At 52.6% G+C, this 25,590-nt stretch overlaps 1 protein-coding gene across 9 annotated transcripts in view; it reads right to left on the bottom strand.

Annotated features, from left to right (window-relative positions):
* JADE2 (jade family PHD finger 2) overlaps nt 1-25,590 on the bottom strand; it is a 51,945-nt gene that overhangs the window by 13,982 nt on the left and 12,373 nt on the right. For 7 of the 9 annotated variants that reach the window (XM_038552188.1, XM_038552191.1, XM_038552187.1 and 4 more), the window contains 7 exons: nt 25,255-25,343; nt 13,872-14,029; nt 8,940-9,100; nt 8,088-8,299; nt 6,731-6,898; nt 5,088-5,204; nt 3,371-3,835 (listed from right to left, as the gene is read on the bottom strand). In XM_038552188.1, coding sequence (XP_038408116.1) covers nt 3,371-3,835; nt 5,088-5,204; nt 6,731-6,898; nt 8,088-8,299; nt 8,940-9,100; nt 13,872-14,029; nt 25,255-25,343 — 1,370 coding nt within the window. Of the gene's footprint in view, nt 1-3,370; nt 3,836-5,087; nt 5,205-6,730; nt 6,899-8,087; nt 8,300-8,939; nt 9,101-13,871; nt 14,030-23,411; nt 23,592-25,150; nt 25,171-25,254; nt 25,344-25,590 lie in introns of those variants that run through there. The other 2 variants (XM_038552193.1, XM_038552185.1) reach the window with 2 other exon arrangements.

The raw sequence follows: 25,590 nt of genomic DNA, 5'->3' as shown, positions 1-25,590 counted from the left end.
CAGTGGGGGTGGAGGCCCTAATGGGTTGGCAGCAACCTAGAGATGGGAGACACAGGGGTTGAGGGGGCCATAGCTCTGGAGGCCAAGGCTACTGGGGATGAGGCTGGCTTCGGTGGGAGGCCAATTCAGGCACTGAAGACAGAGGATACAGGGTATGGCCAACCTGACAAGGAAGCAGGTGGGTGGCAAGTGTGTGGGAGGACAGAGTCTTCTCCGTGGGACTATCTGACACATGGCCTAGGGGAGATCCACAGGTCTATCTTCAGGGAGAGGGCTGTGTTTCTGAGCGCTATCCCCACCCTCTCAAGCCAGGTCATGCTCCCGAGTAAACTCCTGGTAACCAGACCCAGAGCCTTGGGCACCAAGCCCTGCGCAGCCCCAACTGCCAGCACGGTTGCTAGGGGACACCAGTTGGCGTTGACAGGCTGCTCATCAGAGCTGCAATTTTTGTGTCAGCTGCGAATAACTCCGGGAGCCAGCAGTGGCTATACCTTCCTGAGCTGCCTGCCGGGGCCAAGGTTTGCGGCTGAAATTTTAGGAAATAGCATCTTCTAAGCTGACCATAAAATGGGACTTCATGCTGAAGTGGCAGCAGTGTGGCCCTGGCTTCTGCTTCTCTCAGCAAAAACCCTGCTGGGCCTCGGGGGATGGGGGATGACGACACAGGGATCGGGGAGGATGCCCTGTGATTCATTCCCAGGTCCTAGCACGGGCCTGTGCTTCTGGTCCTCCCTGGAGCCCGTATCCAGGCAGCACCAGACAACAATAACCATGGCTAACAGCAGAGGTCACTGTGCTTCCACCTCCACGGGGACTCCAAGGTCAGCTACCTCATTACTCCCATTTAACAGAAAGGAAACTGAAACTCAAGAGGAGTGAGAAGTGAAACTCAGAACGCATTGCACTGAGGAGCGTTAGATCTGGATGCAAACCCAGGCCGCCCAAGGCTTCAGTCTCAACTCCAACCCTGCCTCCCTGATGGATTCAGCCCAAGCTGGCCTAGTGCCCAGTGAGAGGCTGGATCCTCTCGGTCACTGGCACTGGGCCATGGCCGGGCCACCAGCAGTCATGGGTCGTTGCAGAAAGCCTCCCCTGTGGCAGAGCTCTCAGCCCTGCTCACTCACACAAGCCACCAACGCGTGGCTGTGAAAGGCCCTGAGGATAGACTCGCAGGGGGGCAAGCTGGCACGCATGGTGCTCTAACTTTCCTCTCCTCCGCCTGCCAGGGCTGCGCGCTCCCTCGCCTTGCTCTCAGCTGGTGCCTGCCAGTCCAGCTCGGGGGCTGCTGGAAAAGCAGCATGCTGACAGGGCCCTCCAACGCCCTGGAAAGTTGGCCCTGCCTCCTCTTCCTGGAGGAAAAGTAGGCTGGTTCACACCTGACTTTGGAGGGCTCTGTCCCTCTACTGGAGGAATCTGCATGGCAGCTCTGGTTGCCTGGGAACCTGCTGGCATCTTAGCCCTTGACCTTGGTCCCTGGCCACACCTGTACCAGCTGACAATGAGGTAGAGAGGTTGGGAGGCTGATAAGGGGATGCTTTTGCACAGGAAATGTACAGAATAGGAGGTTAAGGGGATGCCTGGGTGGCTCAGTGGTTGAGCGTCTGCCTTTGGTTCAGGGTGTGATCACGGAGTCGCAGGATTGAGTCCCACAGTGGGCTCTCTGCATGGAGCCTGCTTCTCCCTTTGCCTGTGTCTCTGCCTCTCTCTCTGTGTGTCTCTTGTGAAAAATAAATCAAATCTTAAAAAAAAAAGAATAGGAGGTTAGGCCAACAACTATCCTGATGACAAACCCCACCACCCCATTCAGGTCCAAATTCAAGTCAAACTCTAGAAAACACACATTCCTCTTAGGTTTCCTGTCATTCATCTTCTGAAGCCCTAGTATTCTCAACAGCTCATTAGGGCCAGGAGGAGCTACTTTGTCTATTTTCCTAGGATGATGATTAAATAAGTCACCCTGCACCCTGGCCTCCCAACACTGCCTAGCCAGCACCAGACCATGTGCCGAAGAGCATAGATTCCTGGGAGATCTGACCTGAGGGGTCACTTGGGAAATAGCAGGAGTAAAAGCAGGGTGTTTGTGCTGGAGACACGGAGAGTACAGACTCAGGGGTGGCCTGAGGACAACTCTGGTAGCAGCTCTGGTCACTGAAAGTACTCCATGTCCTCATGTACCTGATGCCACTGCCACATGAGACAGGACGCTGGGCTGCCCAGGAAGTGGTGGCTGCAATGTAGACAGCCTTGCCCTCTGGCCTGGCTGGAGCAAAGGGCATCTGCTGTCCCCACTCTCCACCTTCCCCTTTTGACCCTGCTGGCAGGCAGTAAGCTCCCTCCCAGGCCAGTGGGGTTGTTTTCCCTTGACCAGGTCTCAGGGGAGAGGAGTAGGCTAAAGGAGATCGGGCAAGCCAGGTCCAGTTTCAGCGCCTCCCCACAACACAGCACAACACCTGCCCAACTGTTCTACCCATTTTACAGACTTGCCAACAGAAATGACCCTAAGATAGGCAGCTGTCTCCAATCACATAGAGGCCCCTCTACGTTTCCACTCAGGGCTATTTCCTAATAAGGCCCGGGGGAAGGGGAGGCACATGTGTCTGTGCCATGTGTGGAAGACACTGTGACATGACCCCATGTGCTCTGGAACCCTAGAACTGAACGTCCCAAAGAGGAGAGGCCAGAACAGCACTCAGCACCCTGAACTACCACCTTGGACCAAGCCAAGACCCTCTGTTTCCTAGCACCTAGTATTGAGGGGATGGGGCCATTGGGCCAACCCATCCACTGCAGGCCCCCTGATTCCCTCTCCAGGGGGAATGTTTGGAAGTTGCAGCTACAGAGGGACAGTCCCTGCTTAAAACATTCAGCAGTTTCCACATACATTCTGGCCCACCCACTGAGCTTCATCCTTCTACTCCATACAGGCCACTGTGTCTCTGGCCTACCTGTATGCCCTCACGCCCTACGTTAACACCTGTCTTTCCTGCCCTGGTCTAGCACATGTGTTGGGAACAGGCATGGCCCAGAGAGGCCACAGACAGGGACAGAGGGCAGTAGACGCCGGAAGTCTGGGTTGTGCCCCAGCTCTGATGCCCTATAGCCTCAGGACCCTAGCAGGACCCCCACCCTTCAGGCCTAACAAAAGCACTGGGACAAGAGGGGCTCAGAGACTTAAGGGCTAGATGCTTCCCTATTGTAGCCCCCACGCTGTCAGAGAACTGTAGGCTCACGGCCCCTTCCTTGGCCAGAGCATACCATCTGAGTCCTGGAGAGCCATGGCTGCTAGGGGGCAGTGTGCGTGGGGCGGAAAGGCCTCCCAGGATGCCCATCAGGCAAGGCCTGCAGACGAGACGACAGTAAGGGCACTCACCCTCTCCAAGTCCTGCCGCAGGTGTGTGAAGAGCTTGAGGCGGCGGTACAGGACGTCCTGCTCCTGCTGGGCCAGGTTGTCCACCTCGTCGGTCTTGGGGGTGAGCAGAGGCTGGTTGGCATTGGCTTTCCTCTTCAGCTTCCAGTACTGGTAGATGAAGTCGACCAGCGCCTCAGCCAGCTCCAGCCGCTCAGCCACCTCGGCTGGCTCCACCAGCTCGTAGAAGTCTTCCTCCAGCTGCTGCAGCCGCTGCTTGCGCACGGTCACCTTCTCCAGGTCCTCGCTGGCTGGGCTGGGCTCCACGGGGTCGGAGGTAGGCTCACCCCGAGGGCCCCCATCACTGTGCTCCTGGCAGAACGACTTGAACTTGACCTCGTCGTTGTCTGCTAATATAGTCCGCATTTCCAGGCCGTGGTCAAAGGCGCATGTGACGTGGAATGCTGTGACACAGGAAGGCATGGAACACTGGAGGGAGAGGAGGGGAAGTGTCAGGCATGAAGGGAGCCCTGCTAGGAGCGAAGAGGATGTGGGACATCCCCCAGGGTTCCACCGAGAATCCAGGATGCTGGCGAGACCCGACATAAAATGGCATGGACCCCCAACATCCTGTGGGTATAGAAGCTCTGGCAAGTTGACGGGGAATTGGGGGAGCCTGGAAGGAAATGAGGTTCAGCACCATATATATCCCAGGAAAATGAAGAGTCAGGTGTTTGACAACCATTGGGAATAAGCTGCATTACTGTGTGGGCAAAATCACTTTGGAACAAGAGGCATCAAAAGAAAGAGGATGGTGATGGGTCACTGCCTCCTTTCTGCAAGATGATCTAAGATGGGGAGTCATGCACCTCCTTTGTCCTCTGGGAAGACATGGGCCCCTTCCTTCTCTTGCCCAGGCAGCTAGGGCCAACTCAGGACCTGCTCCTCCCTCCCAGCCTCGGATGATGGCTATGGGCAGTTGATAAATGTTTCAGCAATACCCCACCCAACTATTAATAAACGTTTATGCTGCACTCACATTTGAAAGTCTTAAAAATGGGCGGAGGCACATCTAGTGTTTGCAATGACAACTGTTGCTAGAAAAATGAGGAAGACAAAGAATGAACCCCTACTTTTCAACCCAAAGACCAGCAGCATCACATCATCTGGGAACTTGCTGGAGGATCAAATTCCCAGCCCGTTCCAGGTCTACTGAATCAGGCTTTCTGAGGATAGGCCCAGCAATCTGTTTTAACAAGCCCTCCAGGTAATACTGACGCACACCAGAATTTGGGAACCACTGCCATGGAAAGACTGGTGCAGCCCTGCCCTGTATAGGGAAAGCCTGTTAGCTCATCTGCAGGAAAAGTGTTTCCTATTCCTCCCACATGTTAAGTCTGAGATTAGAAGTGAGGTCAACATATTTAGTAATCCCAAAGATAGTTGCTCTTGGGGAAAGCCAGGGTCTTGAGTACTACAACAGTGTGGTGAGCCTTTGCTCCCAGGGCCTATGCCCCATGCCTCGAGAAGTGGAGATGGAGGAAGGCCCCTCAGGTGGGGTTCTGGGTCTGGCTCTGGTCTCAGGCCTCCATGGCCCATCTATGGTTCTGACTGTAGCACCATGGGGACAAGGGGAGGGTGGCGGCAGCTGCCCATTTTCCGGAACGTTCACGATGTGCCCCTCTACACAGCTGACCTCAGCAGGAGTTCCCGGGCAGGTGCGGGGTGAAGGACCTTGTACCTGGATGCAGGTGCCTGTGCACTCCTTACAGAGGTTGCAGGACAGAGCCCAGCGGCTGGCTGGGATATGCGAGATCTTGGTGATGGGCTCCATCTTCTCGGGGCACCCAATGCTGACCTGGGCAGGAGACAGGGAGCTGCATCAGGCCTCTTGTCTGCTGAAACCAGGCAGTGGGCACACAGGCCAGGGGGAGAGCCCCTGAATCCCAAGACCTTCCTAACTCCAAAGCTGACCACTAAGAGAGTGTGCTAGTGTTTGCTCACCTGTGACAAGTCTTAAATTGTTTGTGACTGTGTATGAGAGTGCACATCAGTCTGTGTAACTAACTGTGTGTGCGCGCCTGTGGTGGGGTGGGCCTCAAGACAGAGAGGCTCCAGAGTGTGTTTGTGTGCATGCAGACATGCACACACACACACACACACACACACACACACACGTTAGTACACACAGCATCCCGGTGTCTTCTGTACCTCACCCTTTGTTAACGGCACCTTCAGAATTCTTATCAGAACATTACTTATATAGTTCATGTTTCTGGGGAGCAAGTAAAGATTCCAAGGCAGCACCTCTTTCTTGGGGGCCTCCAGGGCTTGCCTGGCCAATGGGGATGCCTTTGTCTAACTCTTTCCATTCCTCCTACAGGGATAAGCCAACAACCATACCTAAGTCTGCTGAGCACAGCTCACCCCTCAGCCCCCGCGGGTACATCTACCTCCCCATTGCTCATGCCTGAAGATAGAAGGAGGGCTCCTTTCCAGGTCCTGAACCAAATGGCTCTCAGGGGAGAGAGGGGTCCTTGCTGGTTCTGTCTCTGCTGTGCCCAGCCCAAGGCACAGCTCAGAGGTAGTCCTTACTTTCAAGATGCTGCTCTGGGAGCATGTTACCGCCGTCAAAACACCCTCTATCACCACAGAAGCCCACAAGGTGGGTCCCCGCAAGAACCTTCAGGCTGGAAGCCCATGAAGGGGAGGGGCACATGCTGACAGGGCCACCTGGCTTACTTGCAGGCACAGGCAGCATGGGGTGGGGCAACACACTCGAGTCAGTACACACAACGGGGCTGTGGCAGAAACTCTGGGGAATGTCACCATTTCGTTTTCAAATAAAACAGGATGACTTTCCAGGAGCCCAGTGCCCCAACTCCCTAACTCACCGTAGGCCTAGACTGTCACCCACGGTTCCCCCCACCCACCCAGACTCAGACCCTCTATCCCACCCACAGCCATCACAACAGATCCACCATTCGCTTCTCATTAGCTCTCTGCCTGATTTCCTTTTAGGTTAGTAGGCTTATTTTTTTTGAAACAGGGAGCCTTGACCTTGGTTAGAACCACTGCCTGGATTTGGAAGGACCCACAACATGCTTCCCTCTCTACTCTGCTGCCTGACTTCTGCCCAGCTCTCAGACCTACCACCTGGATTCCCCAGTGGCCCATAATCCCATCTACCCATGGAAATACCACCTGAATTCTATCCAAGTCCACCTGTGGCTTGTTGCCTCAGTTCTTCTCAGGTGCCACACACGAGATACCCCTTTTTATGGAGGCCTGTCACCTTCTTTCCCAGTGCTCTTCTGCGGAGTTCTGAGCTCCATGCGGACCCACTTCCCCAGGGCTGCTCCTCCCTGCCCGCCATGTGCCCACCTCGGGAATCCACAGAGCGCAGCTGACGTGCACCCACTTGGTCCCACTTCTGGTGGGCTTCAAGGCTCCTCCTCGCTTGGGGCAGAGCAGGCACTTTGGCTGGACACCCAGGGCACATGTCCGGCATAGCCAGCTGCCCGTGGGCACCTTGAGGATCCCGTAGCATGCCTAGGGAGAAAGCAGGGTGGTCACCAGTCAGGTGCTTTGGCCCATCTACATCTGGTCAGAATTCAGCTGCAAATGGTACCGGTCCTGGCCCGAGCTAGGAGCTCCTGAGCCCTACTGCTCGCAGGCTCTGGCCTCCACAGAGATCTTAAGGCAAAGACTCTGGTTCTCTGAGGAAGGGCTCAGCTCTGCCCTCTGTTGGAGGACAGTCACTTTGGCCAGAGGTTCCTTATTATTCCAGCATTTATTAATGTCGGACTTCAGAAGCATCCATGAACATCCATGAGCTGGACACAAACTTGGGTCTGTATGCTGTCTGAAGATGAAGCCCTGAGCTTTCTTTTTTTTTTTTTCACAGAGGTGTGAAGGGGTCTCCTGGTCATGCCTAGAGCTACTGGCATAAGGGGGATATGAATAAATAAAGGGTACACTGCCTACCCACCTGACTGACAGGTGGTGAAGCCCCTCTGGGCTCCCCAAGGGCTATTCCAGCAGCAGAGGCTAAAGAGTTGTTGTATGTGCTCAAAGTCAGGGCCAGAGTGGGTCCACTGGGTTCCAAGCAAGTCTTCTGCAAATAAGGCCCAGGGATGCCCCAAACCTGGGAGTTTTGGAGCCCAAGATCAAGAGGGGGGCATGTTAGGCAACACACCTGGTTGAGAAGATTAGGAGTGGTAAATACTTACAGCCTGTACTATACTGTTCTAAGCAAATAACTCATAGGAAGTAACTGAATCCTCCCAACAGCTTACTTTTATTTAGAGTTAAGGGAATAGAGGCCCAAGGAGGTTAAGACAAAGTCACACAGATTGTAAAGGACAGGGCCACAATCTGCAATCAGGCAGCCTGACTCCAGGCTTTGCTCTCCATCACAGCACTGAGCGGCCTCCAAGTTCAGAGGAGAAAGGAGGAGGAGGACAAAGAAGGAAGGATGTTCAGCAGGGAGAGTCTGAGGGAAGCCTACAGGAAAAGGATGGAAAGACTATGCATTGGGCATTTATTCAAGTCTGGGTGACAGGGTTGAGGCGTGGGGCACTCTCTCCATTCCCTACCTCCTCCCTTGTCCTTCTTCTCAGGATCCTGTGGCCACAATGCTACTGCATGCCTATAGCCAGGAGGATCAGCTGCAGGCAGCAGCCTGGCCGGGCAGCAGATAAGGCCAGGGGTGGAGAGTGGTTACTGATGGGCTGCCCACCTGGTGCACGCAGACGTTGCATTTGTCACAGAAGACCATCTCGTTGCCATCTTCGCCCTCAGGAGAGCGGCATACGTCACAGACGACATCCTCATCATACTCAATGCCCAACCCCTCCTGAGTCTCGATGGCCCGCACCATATTCTGGTGGCACAGGGTCTCCAGCTCCTCCAGCACACGCTCTAGCGTCAGCTCATCCAGCTCTGGCCTCTCTGTGAGGACAGCAGGGGGAGGGGGTTAGGAGCCCAGCTTGTCAGGACAGATAGATGGAGGGGTCTCCACTCGTCTGCTATGTGACCTGGGAAAATGCACCTACTGTCAGGGGCCTCAGTTTCATCATCTGGACACAGGATAGGCTGAACCATTCATTCAGTCTCACAGACCCCTGAGGCCGGTCACTGTGTTGTGACTTCAGACGGCTGGCTTGTGACCACTCACACATGTACATGGAGGTAACAAGGAAATCTCTCTGGGATGCAGCTGTATGCAAGGGCGGACCTTCCTAGGACATGTTGGCAGGCTCTAGCCAGGAGGCCCATACCAACGGACTCCACCCCATTTGTTATCCTAGCTTCACTTCTGCGCTTACTTGCCCTTAGCCTAATAGGCTTACTCCTCAGGAACTCTGCAAATCACATGCTATTATTGCCCTCGGCTGATAGCTGCAGAAAACAAGGCATAGAGACATCAAATAGATTCTCCAATCAGTAACGCAGGAGGGACTTTCTCCCACAGCCATGTGGCACCAGAGCCCCATCGTGGCCACTGCCCTTCTGACGGTGAGGATGCTGGCATTCAGAAGAAAACTGCCTGGCCTGCCTGATCCCACACTCAGCCTGGGAGGTCACCTACCCATCTCCTTGAGCTCCGAGTTGATGAGTTCCAGCCAGTATGCATCAATCTCGTCCAGGTCATAGCGGCTGCCCCCAGGCCAATCAGGCTGAGAGCCCTCGCCAAGTTCAGAGCTGCTAGGGGATACCTGGGTAGGGGGGCCTTCTAACGGCGGGAGGATCCTAGGAAATCAAGAGAGAGTATCATAAGGGTAGGGACTCTCAGCCTGCCACCCTCATTGGGTCTGGGCGCCTCCAGTGACATTGACCAGCCCAGCCGAGGAGCTGGTGGGCAAGTGAGATGTGAGGTCTGGAGGTTATCTCCTGACACTACCTCCTCCCTTTAAAGGAGGCTGCAGAAACTCAAAGGACTGTGGCTAGGCAGGAAAGGAGAACAAAGGGCAGAGTGTGGGTTGGGAATGGGTGCTGACCCACTGTCTTAACATTCCATGAACATTCATCCTGCCCAAAGCACACCTCTACTGGTCCTCCCATGAGGGCATCTGGGCTTAGCCTAAGCTCCCTGATGTAGATCGGCCCTGCCTGGGCCTATATAGGAGGCAGTCCACGTGTTCTCCTGGGTAGTGCCCAGGACCAGCCACTCTGGAACAAGTGGGATAGAACCAGTGAGGCTCAGGTCCTCAGTACATCCCTCAAGGCTAGGAGGCGGCCAGAGATTGTCCCCGAGTCCTGCAGGGAGAAGTAAGGCCAGGCCTCCTTTAGAGTAAGAAGGGGCCTGAGTACAGTGTTGCAGCCCAGGATGGCCCTTTCCATGGAAAAGGTCTCCCTCTTCAGAGGACACAGTGTCTCCCAACACACCTGATCATTCCCCAGATACGATATAATCTGAACAGTCAGTTTCTCACTGTGGTGACTCCCGCCCCGGATATAAAGATGTGCCTACAACAGTGCCAGGATCATACCCCAGGGCAGCCCTCCCTTGTGCCACAGCTCTCCTGAGGCAGCTTGGAAGGGTCATGGCTGCAAAATGTAGACTCAAAGTCCTGATCCACTTTTTTTTTTTTTTTAAAGTAAACTCCATCCCCAACGTGGGGCTCAAACTCCCAACCCCAAGATCTAGAGTGGCATGCTCTTCTGATGGAGCCAGCCCGGTGGCCCATGATCTACCACTCAGTGTGCAATCTGGTTCACTTCTCTGTGCCCAGTGACCTTATCCAAAAAAATGAGCTAACAGTAATAATAGTACTTACCTTCTACGGTTGGCGAAGGTTAAATGGATGAATATATTTAAGCCTCTTACAACAGTGCCTGGCACACAGTAAGCACTACAGGTGTGTGAGTGCGTATTTTAAGTCCTCCGGATATCACTTTATTCCTTCTGAAATGGACTAGGAGGGCTTTTTGCCTTGGGAGGGCACAGTTTCCCCTCTTGGCTCAGCTGTGTGCTGCCCGAGTTCCTGATGCCAGTTCAAAATGCCAGCTCTTCCCCCCCCCCCACCGGTTGCCATGGTTATTGCTGCAGAGCCTGGCTTCCATCTGGCCAGCCCTGCCAGGGCTGAGAGGCCCCTCACTTGCCCAAGAGGCCTCCTGGGGTTGAAGGCAGGGCTGCCCGGGGTTGTGACTCAGCACAGACTGGGGAGTGGAGGACAGGGTGGCAGTCACATGGTTGAGCTCTACTGGGGAGGGCTCCAGGGCTCCAGGAGGTGGCCCAGGTGTCACCCACAGGGGCAGGAAGAAAGAAGAAGGCAGGGAGGTGGAAATGGCCTCCAGACCAGGAGGGAGGGTCAGAGGAGGTCGAGGGATGCAAGGAGCAAGGAAAATTGCTCAGTGCCATCCTTTCCCACATGAGAGGCCCAGATTCAGGTACGTCTCAGGTAATGACTAGTGGCAACACTTCCTCCATCCTGTAAAACAGATCATTCCGAATGGATGCAGTACTGATACTCTCAGTCCTACAAAATCTCCTGAGGATCTTATTGGAATTAATACAGTCTTTTAAAAACACAGACTACTTTTGTCTTGATTCTGCTTTGTTTGTGCCTCCAGCATATGCTCAATCAGGTTTTGGATTTAACCTTTGCCCTACCACCTAGGGGCCTAACATCCTACACTTGTGTGCTCTGCTAGCTGCCACCTGGCCAGACCTCTTGGGGCCAAGATCACGTTCCTTTCTTCCTCAGAGAATCTAGGGTCCAGGGGCTCACACAATAAAAGGCATTTCCGGGACGCTTGAGTGGTTCAGTAGTTGAGCATCTGCCTTCAGCTCAGGGCATGATCCTGGAGTCCCGGCATCGAGTCCCACATCAGGCTCTCTGCATGGAGCCTGCTTCTCCCTCTGCCTGTATCTCTGCCTCTCTCTGTGTGTGTCTCTCATGAATAAATAAATAAAATCTAAAAAAAAAAAAAAAGAAAAGAAAAAAAAAGGCTTTTTCCTGTGCTTCCCAGGGCTCTCATCTTCATCTGTTCAGCCTCTTCTGGCTCTGGCAAAAGCTATCCTCCCAGGTGTGGACTGACCTGACCCTAGGCCAAAGAGTGAATTTTAACTGTAGGCAGCAGGACAAAGGTCAGCTGGAAGAAGCAGATGGCGGGGCTGGGATGTTGGGGAGCATCTTTACTCCAAAAGATGACACCTACACCAGAGGTTGGTCGTGGCCTGGATTGAGTCTTTTGACCACATTAAGGGAGCAGCATAGGCTATCACTCAATTCGTGATCAGGGGGTAAGACAGGTTCACATTACCCAGATAAATTTCAGACCATGAGGTGCACAGACCTGCCCAAAGGCCAGGGAGGACTGGACACAAAGGGGGAGCCTGAGGGGGCCAGGGTAGCAGCAGGAGAGAGGGCAGTCAGAGCCAGCATGCCAGTGTGATCGGGGCACACGCTGTCTCTGGGCCTCACAGGGGCAACCTGGGGCTTGTTTCCGTGGCTTGTGATTTCCTGACCCAGCCCCCCAGGCCCTGACGGTCATGCAGGGAATTCCCCAGAATTTCCCAGCTTCCTCATCTATCAAATTGGGACAGTAAGATGTACTTTTAGGGCAGATGTGATAATTAAATGAGAAGATGAATGTAACAGGCTCAGCCCAGGAAATTCTTAGGAAGAGCTGCTGTAACAATTCTGACCGTGCTGGCTGGGCTGGCTTCCAGAGAAGGGCCTTGCAGTGGGAGGCGCCAAGGAAGATGTAAGGACTGGGTTGGTGGGAGACAGGTGAGACTTCTCCAAGAGAACAGCCCTCCCTGCCTCTAGTTGGTCCTCTCCAAAGAGCATGGACAGGCCAGGAATGTCTGGCTCCTGTCAGCTTAGAGCAGCCGTGCATATGTGGGGAATACACCTAGTTGAGCCAGAGCTGTCTGAACACGTGCTCTCCTCTTGAGGTCAACAGATAAAGCACTGCACAGGCAGACAGAAGCCACGTTACTGGTGTGGAAGCATCTGTAATTAATTACCGAGGCCACTGGATGTTTCTGGAACCACCTGACATTGACATCAAGGAGGGAGGACAGACAGCTGGGCCAAGCCTAATCAGGACTCACCTCTCTGCTCAGTTGGTGGCCTGCCCCTCCCGTTCACTGCCCTGGGCCCTTGCCATGTGCATTCTCATTTCATCCCCACCACACCATTAGGCAGCTACTGTTATTAGCCTGATTGTACAGAAGAGAAAACTGGTCCAAATAGGTTAATAATAGTACTTTAGTCTGCAGACATGAAAGTGTGAAACTGGCTAGGAGCTTAACCCATGTTTCTGGCCCTGGGTAGGGGATGTGAGTATACATTCCCTGCACAAATCCCAGATATTCTCCTTCCAGAGGATAACAGAGAATGGTACCTAGAATGGTCCAGAGAATGGTACCTAGAAGTACCATGATTCTCAGAGGCCTGACACCAAGTGTTGGCAGGCACTTAGCCCTCAGGAACCACAGGAAGAACCCTGCCCAGCAGCCAATCTTCACAGGAGCACCTAAGCAGGCTTCAGAGTCTGATCTGCCTCTGTAATCCCATGCCCAGCATAGGCCTGGCACCAGTTGTGCACTGGGGGTCTGTGGGCCACTCATAGGTGTGGCTGCCAGGATGCGACAGTGCCAACGTCAAGGGCGATGAAGACTGCAATCTTTGCCCCAAGCCTGGTCAAAATGGGCCTAAAAAGAGGCGTGGGGCTGCCAAGGCCAAGTAGTGTGTTGGGTAGGCCAGAACATCAGGTTTCTCAACCCAGAGACAAGACTTAGAGGGTTTCTCAAGGTGCAAAAGCCACACTTTGCTGACCTCTGTCACTGGAGGCAGGGGCCACAGCCAAGATGCACCAGTGGTCTTTCCAACCCACAATACCAGAAGGCTACACAGCCTGGAAAAGATGTAACCCTGACTCAGCCCTGACCCAGCCCCAACCTAGCCCTGGTACGGAATCCTCCTGAGGATGGTCACAGCAACTACTTCCTGAACATCTGCTGTGTGCCAGCATTCAACTCCTTCCAATTCAAAACTCCTTGAAATTGTTTCAGAAGTCAAGAGCGTGGCTTAGCCCTGTCTTAAAGACTATTTAAAAGCCTGGAGATTTCCCTGGTAAGATCTGCTTATGAGACCCCATTTGGAGTGACATCAGGCTAATCCATAGCCAGTTTCTACTAAGCGTTTGTGTGTGTGTCAGGTCCTGTGTAAAGTGCCTTCCATGCATCATTACCTCACGTCATCTTGACCACTGGATGAAACAGGTGATATTACTACCATTCCCATTTCACAGACAAGGAAATTGAGGCTCAGGAGATAACATTCAAGGTCACACTGAATGTGAGTGGCAATTTGAACCTAAGCCACCTGGCTCTAGAGCTGAGCTCAATCCCGGGCCCTCAGCCTCAAAGATAAACTGCCAGTATTTTTTGAATTCTTCAGTGGTTCATGGGACTAAAGAATCTAAGATGGAATAGAGACAGGCTACAAAGGTCGCTTGCCCCAGCCTCCCCTGCCTAGGGCCCCCGCGCCCGGACTGCCTGGCTTACCTCACCACGGGCTCTGGGATGGCCTCTGCGCCAGCGGGCACCTGCACGCCCTTCTCCCATTCCTGCCGCCACGGGTCCGCCAGAATGTAGTAGTCATCCGGGCTGAGTTGGCAGGAGTCTGGGATCTTCATGGCTGTGATTAGGTCTGTCCGGAAAACCTGTCAGGAGCAGGAGTGGAAAGAGGGCCTCAGAGTGGTCTGCTCCACAGCCAGGGCAGGAAAAGGTAAATGGAATTCAAGTGGGCTTACAAGTAAGAAACCAACTCAAAAGCAACAATTACAATGACCCATCTTCTCTGAACTCAGTACAGGCTCTGCCCACAGTAAATGTTCGGTAAATGTGTTGAACTGAATTTACCTGTGTTCTGTGATCTGTTCAAGGACAAAGTCTGAATGAGAGATGGGAGTGGACCTCAGAGGGAAGGGGAAAAACTTGACTGAAAAATCAGACAGTAGAAAGGCTTTCTGCGAAGGCACTGCTACCATTAAGGGACTGATTGCTTGGGCATTTCTACAGAAGGTTTAGAATTATGTTTCTACTGCTACCAGAGGTATGAGTGGAGGTGCTAAGGAGTGTAGGGCACCAACTCCAGATGGAGGAAACACCAGGATCTTATATAAACAGCTGAGGGAGAGGCCAGGCCCCACCACAGCTTACAGAATGGCTTCCTATGGGTCAGGGTCTCCAATGTCCCTCAATAACAAGGACACTGTGTCCCCTGCTCAGCCAGGGCAACATGGAGCCATCTTGTATATGTGTGACAGAGGAGGACAGGGCTGCTTTCCTTCCCAATCAAGCCCATCCAAATCTCAGAGCCAGGCCATGAATGCCTCCACCTCCATGCTCTGGTTTTCTTCTGGGCAACAACTCATTCAAGGAGAACCCTCTCTTCCCAATGTTCTGTCTGTCACGCCCACCTTCCCACCCCAGAACAATCTTGAAGGCCAGCCCCAGCTGCCGCTGGCAATACCTCTCCCTCCCCGTTGTCTGACCTCACTGTGGCCTCCCACAAAGGGCTGTTCAAGACTTGGTGGCAGCTCTAGATTACTACGTGACTTGCTTAGGCACCAACTTTCCCAGTGATCACCAAATGAAAATCACAAGTTGAGAAACCACTTCCGGAAGCACTGCAGGCCTCAGAGCAAACCCTAAATCTACTCCTCCCCAGAAACACCAGTATCAGGCACCTGGGTGACTCAGTGGTTGAGAGTCTGCGTCTGCCTTTGGCTCAGGGCGTGATCCCGGAGTCCTGGGATCGAATTCTGCACTGGGCTCCCCGCAGGGAGCCTGCTTCTCCCTCTGCCTATGTCTCTGCCTCTGTGTCTCTCATGAATAAATAAAATATTAAAAACAAAAAACAAAAAACACCAGTATCACTGGCCTTCCAGAAGCCCATGACCAACCCATTCAGTGGTAACCGCTGCCTGCCAGGGGCCAATTCACCAGCTGTGTGTGTCTCATTTGAATCTGGGGCCACAACAAGGAAACCACTGAAATGGGTACACCAAGGGGACTCAAGGCAGCAGCTTACAGAAATCTAATTAACATTTGCATCTAGCTGGAGAGGGCTCTGGCTTGGAAAAGGTCAAGTTTCCTGAAGACTCTATTTGCCAATATAATTTAATTGTTAAAACTAACACCCTAACATTTAATTAGGGTGCCAGTGTGAAAAAATTAAAATGAAATTACGATTAAATGCTAATTAAGCAGAAGATGAAATGTGGCAAAGATTTCACAGCCCTGATAATTTGCATATCTTATTAGCAAGCAATAAGATGCCTGATACAAGAACACTAACTCAAGTAGTGTGTGCTTCTGTGCTGCCCTTCAGAAGTCCCGCTCTGCTACCTTGGGCCTTTCCTAGCTGAGGCCTCTGCCCAGCCCAGCAGGACTGGGGGCTGGATTTTTTCCTTCTGGGCCCCAGGGCAGGACCTGGTAGGGTGAACTGAACCCACAGTAGATTCATCATGGCCTTCAAGTTCTACTGATCAGGTAAACCAAGTGGTACAGGCCAGAGCCATGTCACGCTGATGCCATGGGGAATCTTGCACCTGGGCCAGCCCATCATCTTGCCCCAGAAATCAACCCTTCACTACTGTCACCAAGTGCCCCTCCAGAGACATATAGGTATGTCTGAAACTTCTGCTATTTCCTCATCCTGGGCTGTCATATAAGTACCATCTCCTTCAGAACTCCTTTCCTGACTGCCCTGACTCAGGGAGCACCAACTATCAACAGAGCCACTTCCCACTCCCACATCCCTCCTCGCCTCCCACCCAGCACTTACACTCCCAATAACTAACTTGTATACTCTTGTTGCTTGTTTTTTGCCATACCCCTGGCCCCCACCGCCATGGCACCCCCCACCCCCGCAGTCCCATTGTCTGCTATGTGCTCAGTGCTGGGCATGACGACTGGCACATCGTAGCTGCACAGAAAATAGTGACTCCATGAATGAACAAATGAATGAATAAATTAATGAATGAAAAGGCCTCTCTGGGAAATTCCCTGATGAGTCTGAGCCCCCAGCTGGCTCCTCAGCAGTGCTTTTTACACACTGGCAAGGTGAGATACCTTGTGTGTCTATGTAGAGCTGAAGTCCTCGAGCACAGGGACTTTAATAAAGCAACACACAGCCTCTGGTCTGCAGGGCTTAAAGCTGGAGCTTGAGAGACCAGAAGGCCAAGCCACATCAGCTGGGGAGAGGGGACCCTGAACTAGGGATAGGCATGGCACGGACAACTCAGCAGGAAGGAAAGGATCCCAGGCTCAACTGAATCAGAGATTCAGGAAGGTGGCGGTGGGGGGGGGGGGTGGGGGGAGAGAAAAGGAGAGGGAAGAAAGAGTCTAGCCCCAAGAGAGTTCTATGTTTCATCCTAGATCACTCAGGGAGCAAGTGGCAGACTGGACACAAGTGGCCCTTTCAGGCAGGGGACTGATGAAAGTGTGGGAAGCACTGTCATAATGGGAGCAGCCAACACTTAAAGAGCACTGTGTACCCAGTACCAGTTTGAGGGATGTTCTTGAATTCATTTAATAGTAGTCCCTACACCAACTCTGTGAGGTAGATGTTCCAATCATCCCTATCCTGGGACTCAGTTGCGTTATATGACCTATGCAAGGTCCTACGTGTTGGAAGGGGCGAGGGATCCCAGGCCCTGAACTCTGGGGCCAGCCAGCACTCCTCCACAGATTGCCCTGCCCCCTTTGGCCACGTGCTCAATGCCCCCTCTCCAAGCCAAATCAGACAGCTTCCCAAAGGCTGGAATGTGCAAATCAGATGGTGGCTTTTGCAAATTCCAAGCCATTCAGTGGTTTTGCACAGTCTTCCCTCAGGCTGAGCTGTAGGGCCTACCAGGCCCTGTGGCCACACAGATACACAGCAGTGTGTGGAGTACTTTTTACCCTTGGCACATAGGAGCACCCTACTGGGACACTCTGCCCTCTTGCTAAAGTGGTGCTGGCCGGTTTCATCTTGGAGGGCTCCGTCTGGTCCACATCTGCTCTGGGAAACCTTCCTGATCCCAGACAGAGTTTTGGGCTTCCTCTGAACTCCCACAGCCCCTATACTGGAATCTCCTGGTTTCTTCCTACTAAACCCCCATAAGAAGGTGGTGAGTTCAGTGAGGGCTGGCTGGGCCACAGGCTGAACATGTGAGGTGCTAAACAAAGCTGAATGGCTCGAAACCCTTCACAGTCTGCCACCAGATCTTGGGTTGCTGCCCAAGGCTACGTATGGCTGGGCAGAGCTGGGTACTCTGTACCTTCCCAAAGAGCCTCTGGACATTTATATAAAACCTGTCCTTAAATATGGCAACCTGTCACCCAAACATCCTTTTTGCTTTGAACTGCCAGAGGTTAAGCTTGAAAAAGGCTCAATTATTCTCCTAAAACGCCTCTGAGGGATCCCTGGGTGGCGCAGCGGTTTGGCCCCTGCCTTTGGCCCAGGGCACGATCCTGGAGACCCGGGATCGAATCCCACGTCGGGCTCCCGGTGCATGGAGCCTGCTTCTCCCTCTGCCTATGTCTCTGCCTCTATCTCTCTCTCTCTCTCTGTGTGACTATCATAAATAAAATAAACTGAAACTTAAAAAAAAAAAAAAAAAAACGCCTCTGAAATATTTATGAAACTTAAATAAGAGAATAGAATGGACACCGAAGAACCAGAGACCTTGCCATGGCCAGAAAGTTGGAAGACAAGTAATTTTCTGAGGACCTGAATGTTTACTATTTTTTCTCTCTTATGGCAGAAATTGACAAATTGTCTTTAAAGGTCTGCTGCCTAGCAACCAAGTTCTGCTGAGCTGCTTGGGAGATGTTAATTGTAGCTTCTTCAAACAGTATGAAGAATGTTTAAAGGTCTAAAACTCAAACGTTAAAAACCAGTCTAAGTGCCAAGGAGCCAGCGTAGCTCTGGAGGGGAGCCGAAGACCATGCTCGGTTCAGATGTAGGGACACTGCACATGCATGGCCTCGAGACTGTCCTGTGAGCAGATTTCTTGCCTGTGACCATGAGATCCGTGGATGCTGTTGGAACATTTCATTCTGGGACCTTGGTCTCTGCTTCCTTTCCTCAAGAGTGAATTATTGTATCATAGTGTATTTCAGACCAAGAGAGACTGAGAGGAGGTTCAGTTACTTAAGGAAAGGCTCCACCACTTAATATAATTACAAAATAGGATTATTTGTGTCATTATTTGTTTGATGTCCATCTCCTCCAGTAAATTCAGCTGAGAAGAGCAGAGGCTGCATGTCTCCTGTCTATCGCTGTAGCTGGCTGTGGCACGGTGTCTGGCACACAGCAGGTGCTCAAGAAATGCTGTGCAGTGAATGAATGAATGAATGAATGAACCCCAGGCTTTGAAGCAGGACTAAACTCTAAAATTTCCCGTTCCTCCTAGTAGGGAGAGTGGAGGCAGGGGGACTGGCCCCAAAGAGTCTTCCAGGTGCTCTTCAGAAACTGGTCTTCACCCATTCTCTCTGCCTTTGCTTAGGTCCCAAAGTCAATGAAAACAGTTTTGGCTAAGATGGTCATTGCTTGACCTCTGTCCACACTTGGAGCCCCAACGTAAAGCTAGGAGTGGCACCCTCCTCCAAATCCCCCAAAGGATATTTGGAGTCTATCCTGAAAGAGCCAAGTGAAATGAGACTGCATAACTCATTTTAAATCACAACTGCTTTCCCTGAACACTTCATCTCATTAGAAACTACAGTTGATTTTAAAAATTGTTGGGACACCTGGGTGGCTCAGCACTTGAGCGTCTGCCTTTGGCCCAGGAAGTGATCCTGGAGTCCTGGGATCGAGTCCCACATTGGGCTCCCTACATGGAGCCTGCTACTCCCTCTGCCTGTGTCTCTGCCTCTCTGTGTGAGTATATGAATAATATACTCATGAATAAATAAATAAAATCTAAAAAAAAAAGTACTTGTCCTGTTAAATCAGGCCCTATGCTACAAGCTTTGTATATATACATATAACCCCACCTAATCCCTATTATCCCCATTTTACAGATAGTGAAACTGCGACTCAAAGAAGAAAACCACTTAGTTGAGATCTGCGCTATATTTTAACCACTGCAGTCTTGCCTGGGAACCAGCCAGGTATTGTTTTTTTAAAGAAATCTCTCCTGGGCTAGAAGCTGATAAAGAGTATCTCAGCCAGGGGCGCCTGAGTGGCAGAGTCCGTTGCAGCTGGTTAAGCGATAGACTCTTGATTTCACCTCAGGTCATGTTCTCAGGGTCCTGAGGTCGAGGCCCTTGTCAGGCTCTGCTCAGTGTGGAGTCCGCTTGGGATTCTCTCTCCCTCTCCCCCTTGCTAATAATAAATCTTAAAAAAAAAAAAAAAAAAAAAAGAGTATCTCAGCCAAGAGCAAACTTACTTAGTCATAAAACACCAGAGAAGGGCTGTCATAGCCACCCTCTGCCCAGTCTCATTCAAGCTACCGCGAGGCTAATTTGGTCAGACCTCTCTCTCTGTGTGTCTCTCCCTCTCTCTCAAACACACACCCTTTCTCTTTCACAAGGATAACAGCACTTCCTGCTCTTTAAAAGAATATATTACACACATTTCTTTTGCAAGACAAGCCCCAGAGGCCAGGAGGATTTTCCAGCTGGCGGGAGCAGCAATGTTTCTAACTACTAGAAGTGAATTCGGCCCCCACCCCAGAGGAAGGCAGCAGGAATCTAAGAAAGCAGGCACTGGGCCCAGTGGAAGGGCTCCCCCTCACTGCCTGCCTTCCTGCCCCACAGGGCGACGGGGGAACTGCTGGCTGCAAACACGGCTTGAAACCACAGGACGAGCATGAAATCTTTTTGGATTTCTGTTTTATCTCTCAAGCTTGTCGACATTTTGCCTTTTACTACAACATATGCTATCACTGTTTTAATATAAAATACATTATTTCAAACATCTGGATGGCACCTGTGCTCCTCAGGGAAGACATCAAATTTATCCTGTGGCTTTGCACCGTAACACATTCTGGCCACCCATGCCTTCACCCAGGGTAGAAGGCCCCCACTCTTAAAAACAATGGGTCAAGCCAATAAGCTGCATCCTCACTCTTCACTAGCTGCCTTTTCGGGGTGGGGGACTTCTATAGGAACTTTCATGGACCGTGGGTCTGGGGGACACCCTGGTGGTGACAGAGACTATTCATGCGCAAGGATCACCTTTCTCTCTCAGGTCCTGTTCCCAAGGGGAAGAAGCTGAGACTTGGTAAAGGGCCCTGTGGAAACTGCAGAGAGGCCCTCTTCTCTCGTCTAGGAATATACTTATTTGTCACCAGGGCCTACAAAGGAAACTTGTGGTTGGATCCCAACTCCTACCCACCATCGAGGCTTCCTTCCATCCCAAGGAGGCCAGCTTTTACCTATACTCACTTCCTCCACCTTCAAGCTCCCCAGGCCTCAGGAAAAGATAGTGACTCGCACCAAACAGAAAGGCCATGGCAGGGGACAGGGCAGGCTCTACGGATGATGACCTGGAGGCTCAGGGAGAAAGTCACAGAGCTCCTCCGTGGCAGAGCTGGCTGCACCGCTCATAACGGACACTTTCCTGTGTAGCACCTGCATCCTGCTACCAGTCAAAGGACCAGCTCCCCAGGGACAGGGCCTGCCTTTTCTGCCCTCTTTCCTTGCACCCAGCTGGGCCTGTTGGGTGTTCTCAAGTGCTTGCTGAGTTTAATCACTGTCAGTAGCTCTCGGGTCCTTGAGACCCAGGGCTCTGCCCACTGGCTGATTTCCAGGGACTCTCAGGTTTCCTGAAAACCCTGCCCAGGAGACAGGCCCTGCTCGACCCATTCTTCAGTCTGCCTCTGTCCCAGCCCTGAGGAAGACACGGCCTCAAATGGCAGCCTCCAACCCACAGGGCTGGCCTCCAGTCTCCTCCTGAACTGTCCTTCGTACCCCGGCTAGGCTGACAGCTTGGTAGAAACATTCAGTCCTCGGCTACCGGGGGCAGAGAGGGATCAGCTGGAGGACTGCCCTCACCCACACTCCCTGCCTTTGCTTAGGTCATTGAACCAGACTGGAAATCCTCCCCTTCCTCCCTGACCACAGGGCCCCCCTTCCAGGAAAGACCAAACTAGGACCTCCTGTCTTAGCAAACTAAGGAGAAAGGACTGTAGCAGTAGTTCTTAAACCTGGCTTCCAACAAAAGGGCTTTAAATAAAGTAGAGGTACCTGAGGCCCCACTTCAGCCCATTTTAGTCAGAATTTCTGGGGGGGAGGTGGGACGGGGGCTTGGTATTAGTATTTAAAGAATAACTTTTGGAGCACCTGAGTAGCTCAGTAGTTGAACATCTGCCTTTGTCTCAGAACATGATCCTGGGGTCCTGGGATTGAGTCCTGCATCAGGCTCCCTATAGAAAACCTGGTTCTCCTTCTGTGTGTGTTTCTGCCTCTCTCTCTCTCTCATGAATAAATACACAAAATCTTAAAAAAAAAAAAAAAAAGAATAACCTTCATGACTCCATCATATTCTCAGAGATAGGACTCACAGTAAGCACCGAGGATGGTTATGCTGTCTGGTCAGACAAGCCAGGCCAGAAACCCATGGCCTCGGCATGCTTTATATCCCAGCATCACCTTCCCAGGGCAGGCTAATGCCTTCCTTTCCTTAGGGATTGGCCTGCTGGTTTAAGCCCTAAGGAACAGACCTCGGCTTTGTTGGGATCCCACAGGCAGGCAGAGCAGAAGGGAGCAGTCCGTGTCCTTGGGGTCAACTCTATCTTTTTCCTCTACTGCCAAAAGGAGGCTACTGATCTCAGACTTGGTGCACTTTCACCAGAAACCCAGCCTCCCAGGAACCCTGGGCCTGTCCCTTCAGCTGTGATACAGAGCCTGTATTCCCCCCACCCCCACTTTCACTCTGGCGGAGGGAGGCCACCCACTGGTTAGGGGCCAGAAGTGAAGCTGGGCCTCAAGGCGTCAGCCCTGTCCAGGGTCCTGACTCCTAGTCAGAGCACTTTTTTTTTCCTGCCCCACAGCACCTCACTCCCATGTAGAGGGAGCCCCTAGACTCATTGAGAAGGGCATCCCCTGGCCGGTCATCACAGGGGCAGCTGCCCAGTTTGGCATAAACCCAAGCCCAGCCCTTACTGTGGCTTTTGGCTGAACTACACACTGGTGTTGCTGCTATGCTAAGTACTCCTGGCCATCAAATCCCGCCATCACTGTCCACATGGAGAAATGAAGAGACTAAGGGAACCAGGGGCTCTCCACCAGGGAGGGGACTGCACCATGCATATCAATTTACAAGTACTCTGGCTGGGACCCTGGGTCAGACTGGGAGCACGCTGTGTGACGGGCCTGGCAACCACCCCGCAGATGTCTTACTTCCTGGGGACTGGATAGGTGGGGTTCCCAGATCCCCTTTCACCAGGGTGACCAAAGCCCTCTGCCCTCAGGCCCAGCAGACTATAAAGGCCCTCCTCACCAACCGCTTCACAGAAAGAGAGGGGAACAGCCCAGTGAGGAGATTTAGTGCAAACATTATCTGCAGCCAAATCCTTGCTTTTCATCTCTGCCTTCTCATGAGCCAAATAATTTGGAAGCTTTCATTGATGGTTTCCTCTCGGCCCCACGATCACTTGGAATTTACGCTGGCTATGGCTCAGCCTCCTCACTTAGGGGACGAGGGAAACCTCACAGGCTGCACTCCAGCCTGCTGTGGGAGGAAAAGCTTGTCCTTGGCGACAGTTCAAGGCAGGGAGGGCTTCTTCAGCCCTCCTGGAGCCCAGGTCTTGAGGGCTGGTATCTTCTGTTAGGCCTCAGGGATGCCTGCAGAGGGCTCTGGGCTCGAACCCGGGGCCATGCACAACCAGTCCCCAGCAGGCTTGGCATCAGCACCCCTACAATGATGTGACTCTATTTTTAGGTGGAGAAAGGTTCAAAGGCTCTGTGCTGGAAAACCCAAGAGGGAGTGGAGCTTTCAGCCCCATGCAAATCATTCTTTCCCCTCCGCCTTCACCAACACCTGTTTCCTCCCTGCCCCTGGCCTATCCAGAGTACAGATGGCAGTCCTGCTCCTGGGATCTCTACCTTGAGAAACGGCTCCACCTTCTCCTGGTGCTTGGAAAAAGCAGGGCAGGCAGAGTGGGGGGAACCAGCCAGCCCCAGGAGCTCCCCGAGAATGGCCCTACTCTTCTCCAACCTGAGCAGCCACTGAGAGAAGGGGCAGGCAGGATTCTGAGACAGGTTTCTCATCTCCAAAATGGGCAGAGAATTCCTGTCTCCTGGGTATGGGCAAGGCACATAAAGGTGGCTATTGTTTTACTAATGCAACCATAGCAACTGGAGAGCCCCAGTGGCTCTCAAGAAGGGGGTAGGAAGGCAAGAGGGGAGTGAGGGTGGAGGAGCAGAGAGGAGTCCCAGAGGCGCCCAGAGCTCTACAGCACACTAGGCCTCCCGCATCCCAGCGCTCTTGAGCACATCCATCTTCCCACTGAGCAGGGTTAGTCCAAGAGGGTGGTGCCAGGAATCTCAAAACAGCATCCCATGTCCACCTAATTCCCAACTTTTATTCCAGTCCTTACTGCATTTCCAGAGGTATCTCCTTCTATCTCTACCCTTCCCCCATGGGGCCAAAGGAGGACACTAGGTTGGGGGATGGGGATACGAGGCATCAGGTCTCAAACCCCACCACACACACCCACACACAAAAGGAGAGTCCTAGGGTAGGCCAGCTCAAGAAAGGAGGATGTGGGGATTTTTTTTTCAAACGCAAGATTCTGCAAAAGATGTCCCCACTGTCCCCAAGGGGCTGGCTAACTACTGCTGCTCAGGATTGCCCCCACAGCCATGGCTGCCCCTGTGGTTAGCAGGGAGGGCTCCAGGCTCAGAACAAAGGTACCCTCCCCCATCCCATGTCAAGGACTCTGCCTCAAGATTCTGGGCCTTCCCACCCTTGGCAATGTTGGTTTCAAGAGCCTCTTGTGTTGGCTATATTATCCCGGGATCCTTAATTTCCATTGTAACAAGGATTGAGAAGGATTTAAAAAAGTGAAGCGCCTAGCCCAGCTACTGGCTACTCTGTAAGCTGAACAATGTCTCTGTTAAGGGCCAGATTCAAACCCCCCGAGCTTCTTGGGTGCTCTTGCAGCTTCTGTGCAAAGGGCCTCTTCTGTGCTCAGTGCAATGCTTTGAGGACCTAAGAAGGAGTGATGTGGCCCCTAGAGGTGATTTTTCAGGGGCCACAAAAAAGCAGGATCGAGATGTCCATTTGTGCTCAACACTACCCACTCCTGGCACTCTTCTCTACGGCTCGAGAAGTCACGAACACCTCAACCTGCCACAAGAAACATCCCAGGTCTAAGTAAGGAAGATTTAGAATGCAGATGCTTGTGACACGGGCATAAGGAGCAGATAACTTAACTGGATGATCCTGAGGGCCCCAGCCATCGCCCCTGTATCAACATATCCCAGTGCCCTTGGCTTAGCCTCCCCCAAATCTGACTGCTTCTTCCTCCACTGCCACTACTCGGCATTCAGCCACCACTGCTTCTCCCCTGGACAACCACAGGAGTCCTCCCTGTTCCCGCCCTTGCCAGCATGGTTCCTTCTCCTCAAGGCGGCCAGGGCCACTTCTTTAAATCCTCCTTTTATTAAAATGTCAGGCTCTGTTATTACCCCGCTTACAATCCTTGAAAGGCTGCTCCTCTCGTGTAGCCCAACTGGAACATCTTTACAACAACCTACATGGCTGGGGAACTGGCATCCACACCCCCTCCTCGCATTTGTCTCACTTAGCCACACCTGCGCCCTCTGCCAGGAATGCTCACCCCCAGACACCTGCAGGGCGCACTCCCTTGGTCTCCACAGGGCTCCACTCCTGTGGCTTCCCCACCACGGCTTCAGCTTTTCCCAGACACTTGTCACTACCCACCTCTGAGGGCTTTTTTTCGTTCTGCCGGGGCCAGCCCGACTTGGTGCTGCTGGGCAGTTTGGAGCATCTTGATGCAGATGTAGCGTGACCTGCAGAGAGAACACAGCCCATGAGGGGCCCCTGGAAGGCCAGGAACACCACCCACCCACCCATCCACCTCCAAGGACAGGAAACCTGTAAGGAAGGCTCTGGTTCGAATGTTTAGAAGGTGGAAACCTCTGTTGAGCGCCTGTCCCTGCTCTGGACCTCTCCAGGGATCAGTGCGGACAAGAGTACCTTCCTCCACTCACCAAGCATAGGGGCTTAGGAGATAAAACGGCAGTGACCAGGGATCCC

The sequence above is a fragment of the Canis lupus genome, chromosome 11 (genome assembly GCF_011100685.1).
Source record: "Canis lupus familiaris isolate Mischka breed German Shepherd chromosome 11, alternate assembly UU_Cfam_GSD_1.0, whole genome shotgun sequence".
In the NCBI taxonomy this organism is placed as follows: domain Eukaryota; kingdom Metazoa; phylum Chordata; class Mammalia; order Carnivora; family Canidae; genus Canis; species Canis lupus.
This window is presented reverse-complemented; position numbering and strand designations above follow the sequence as displayed.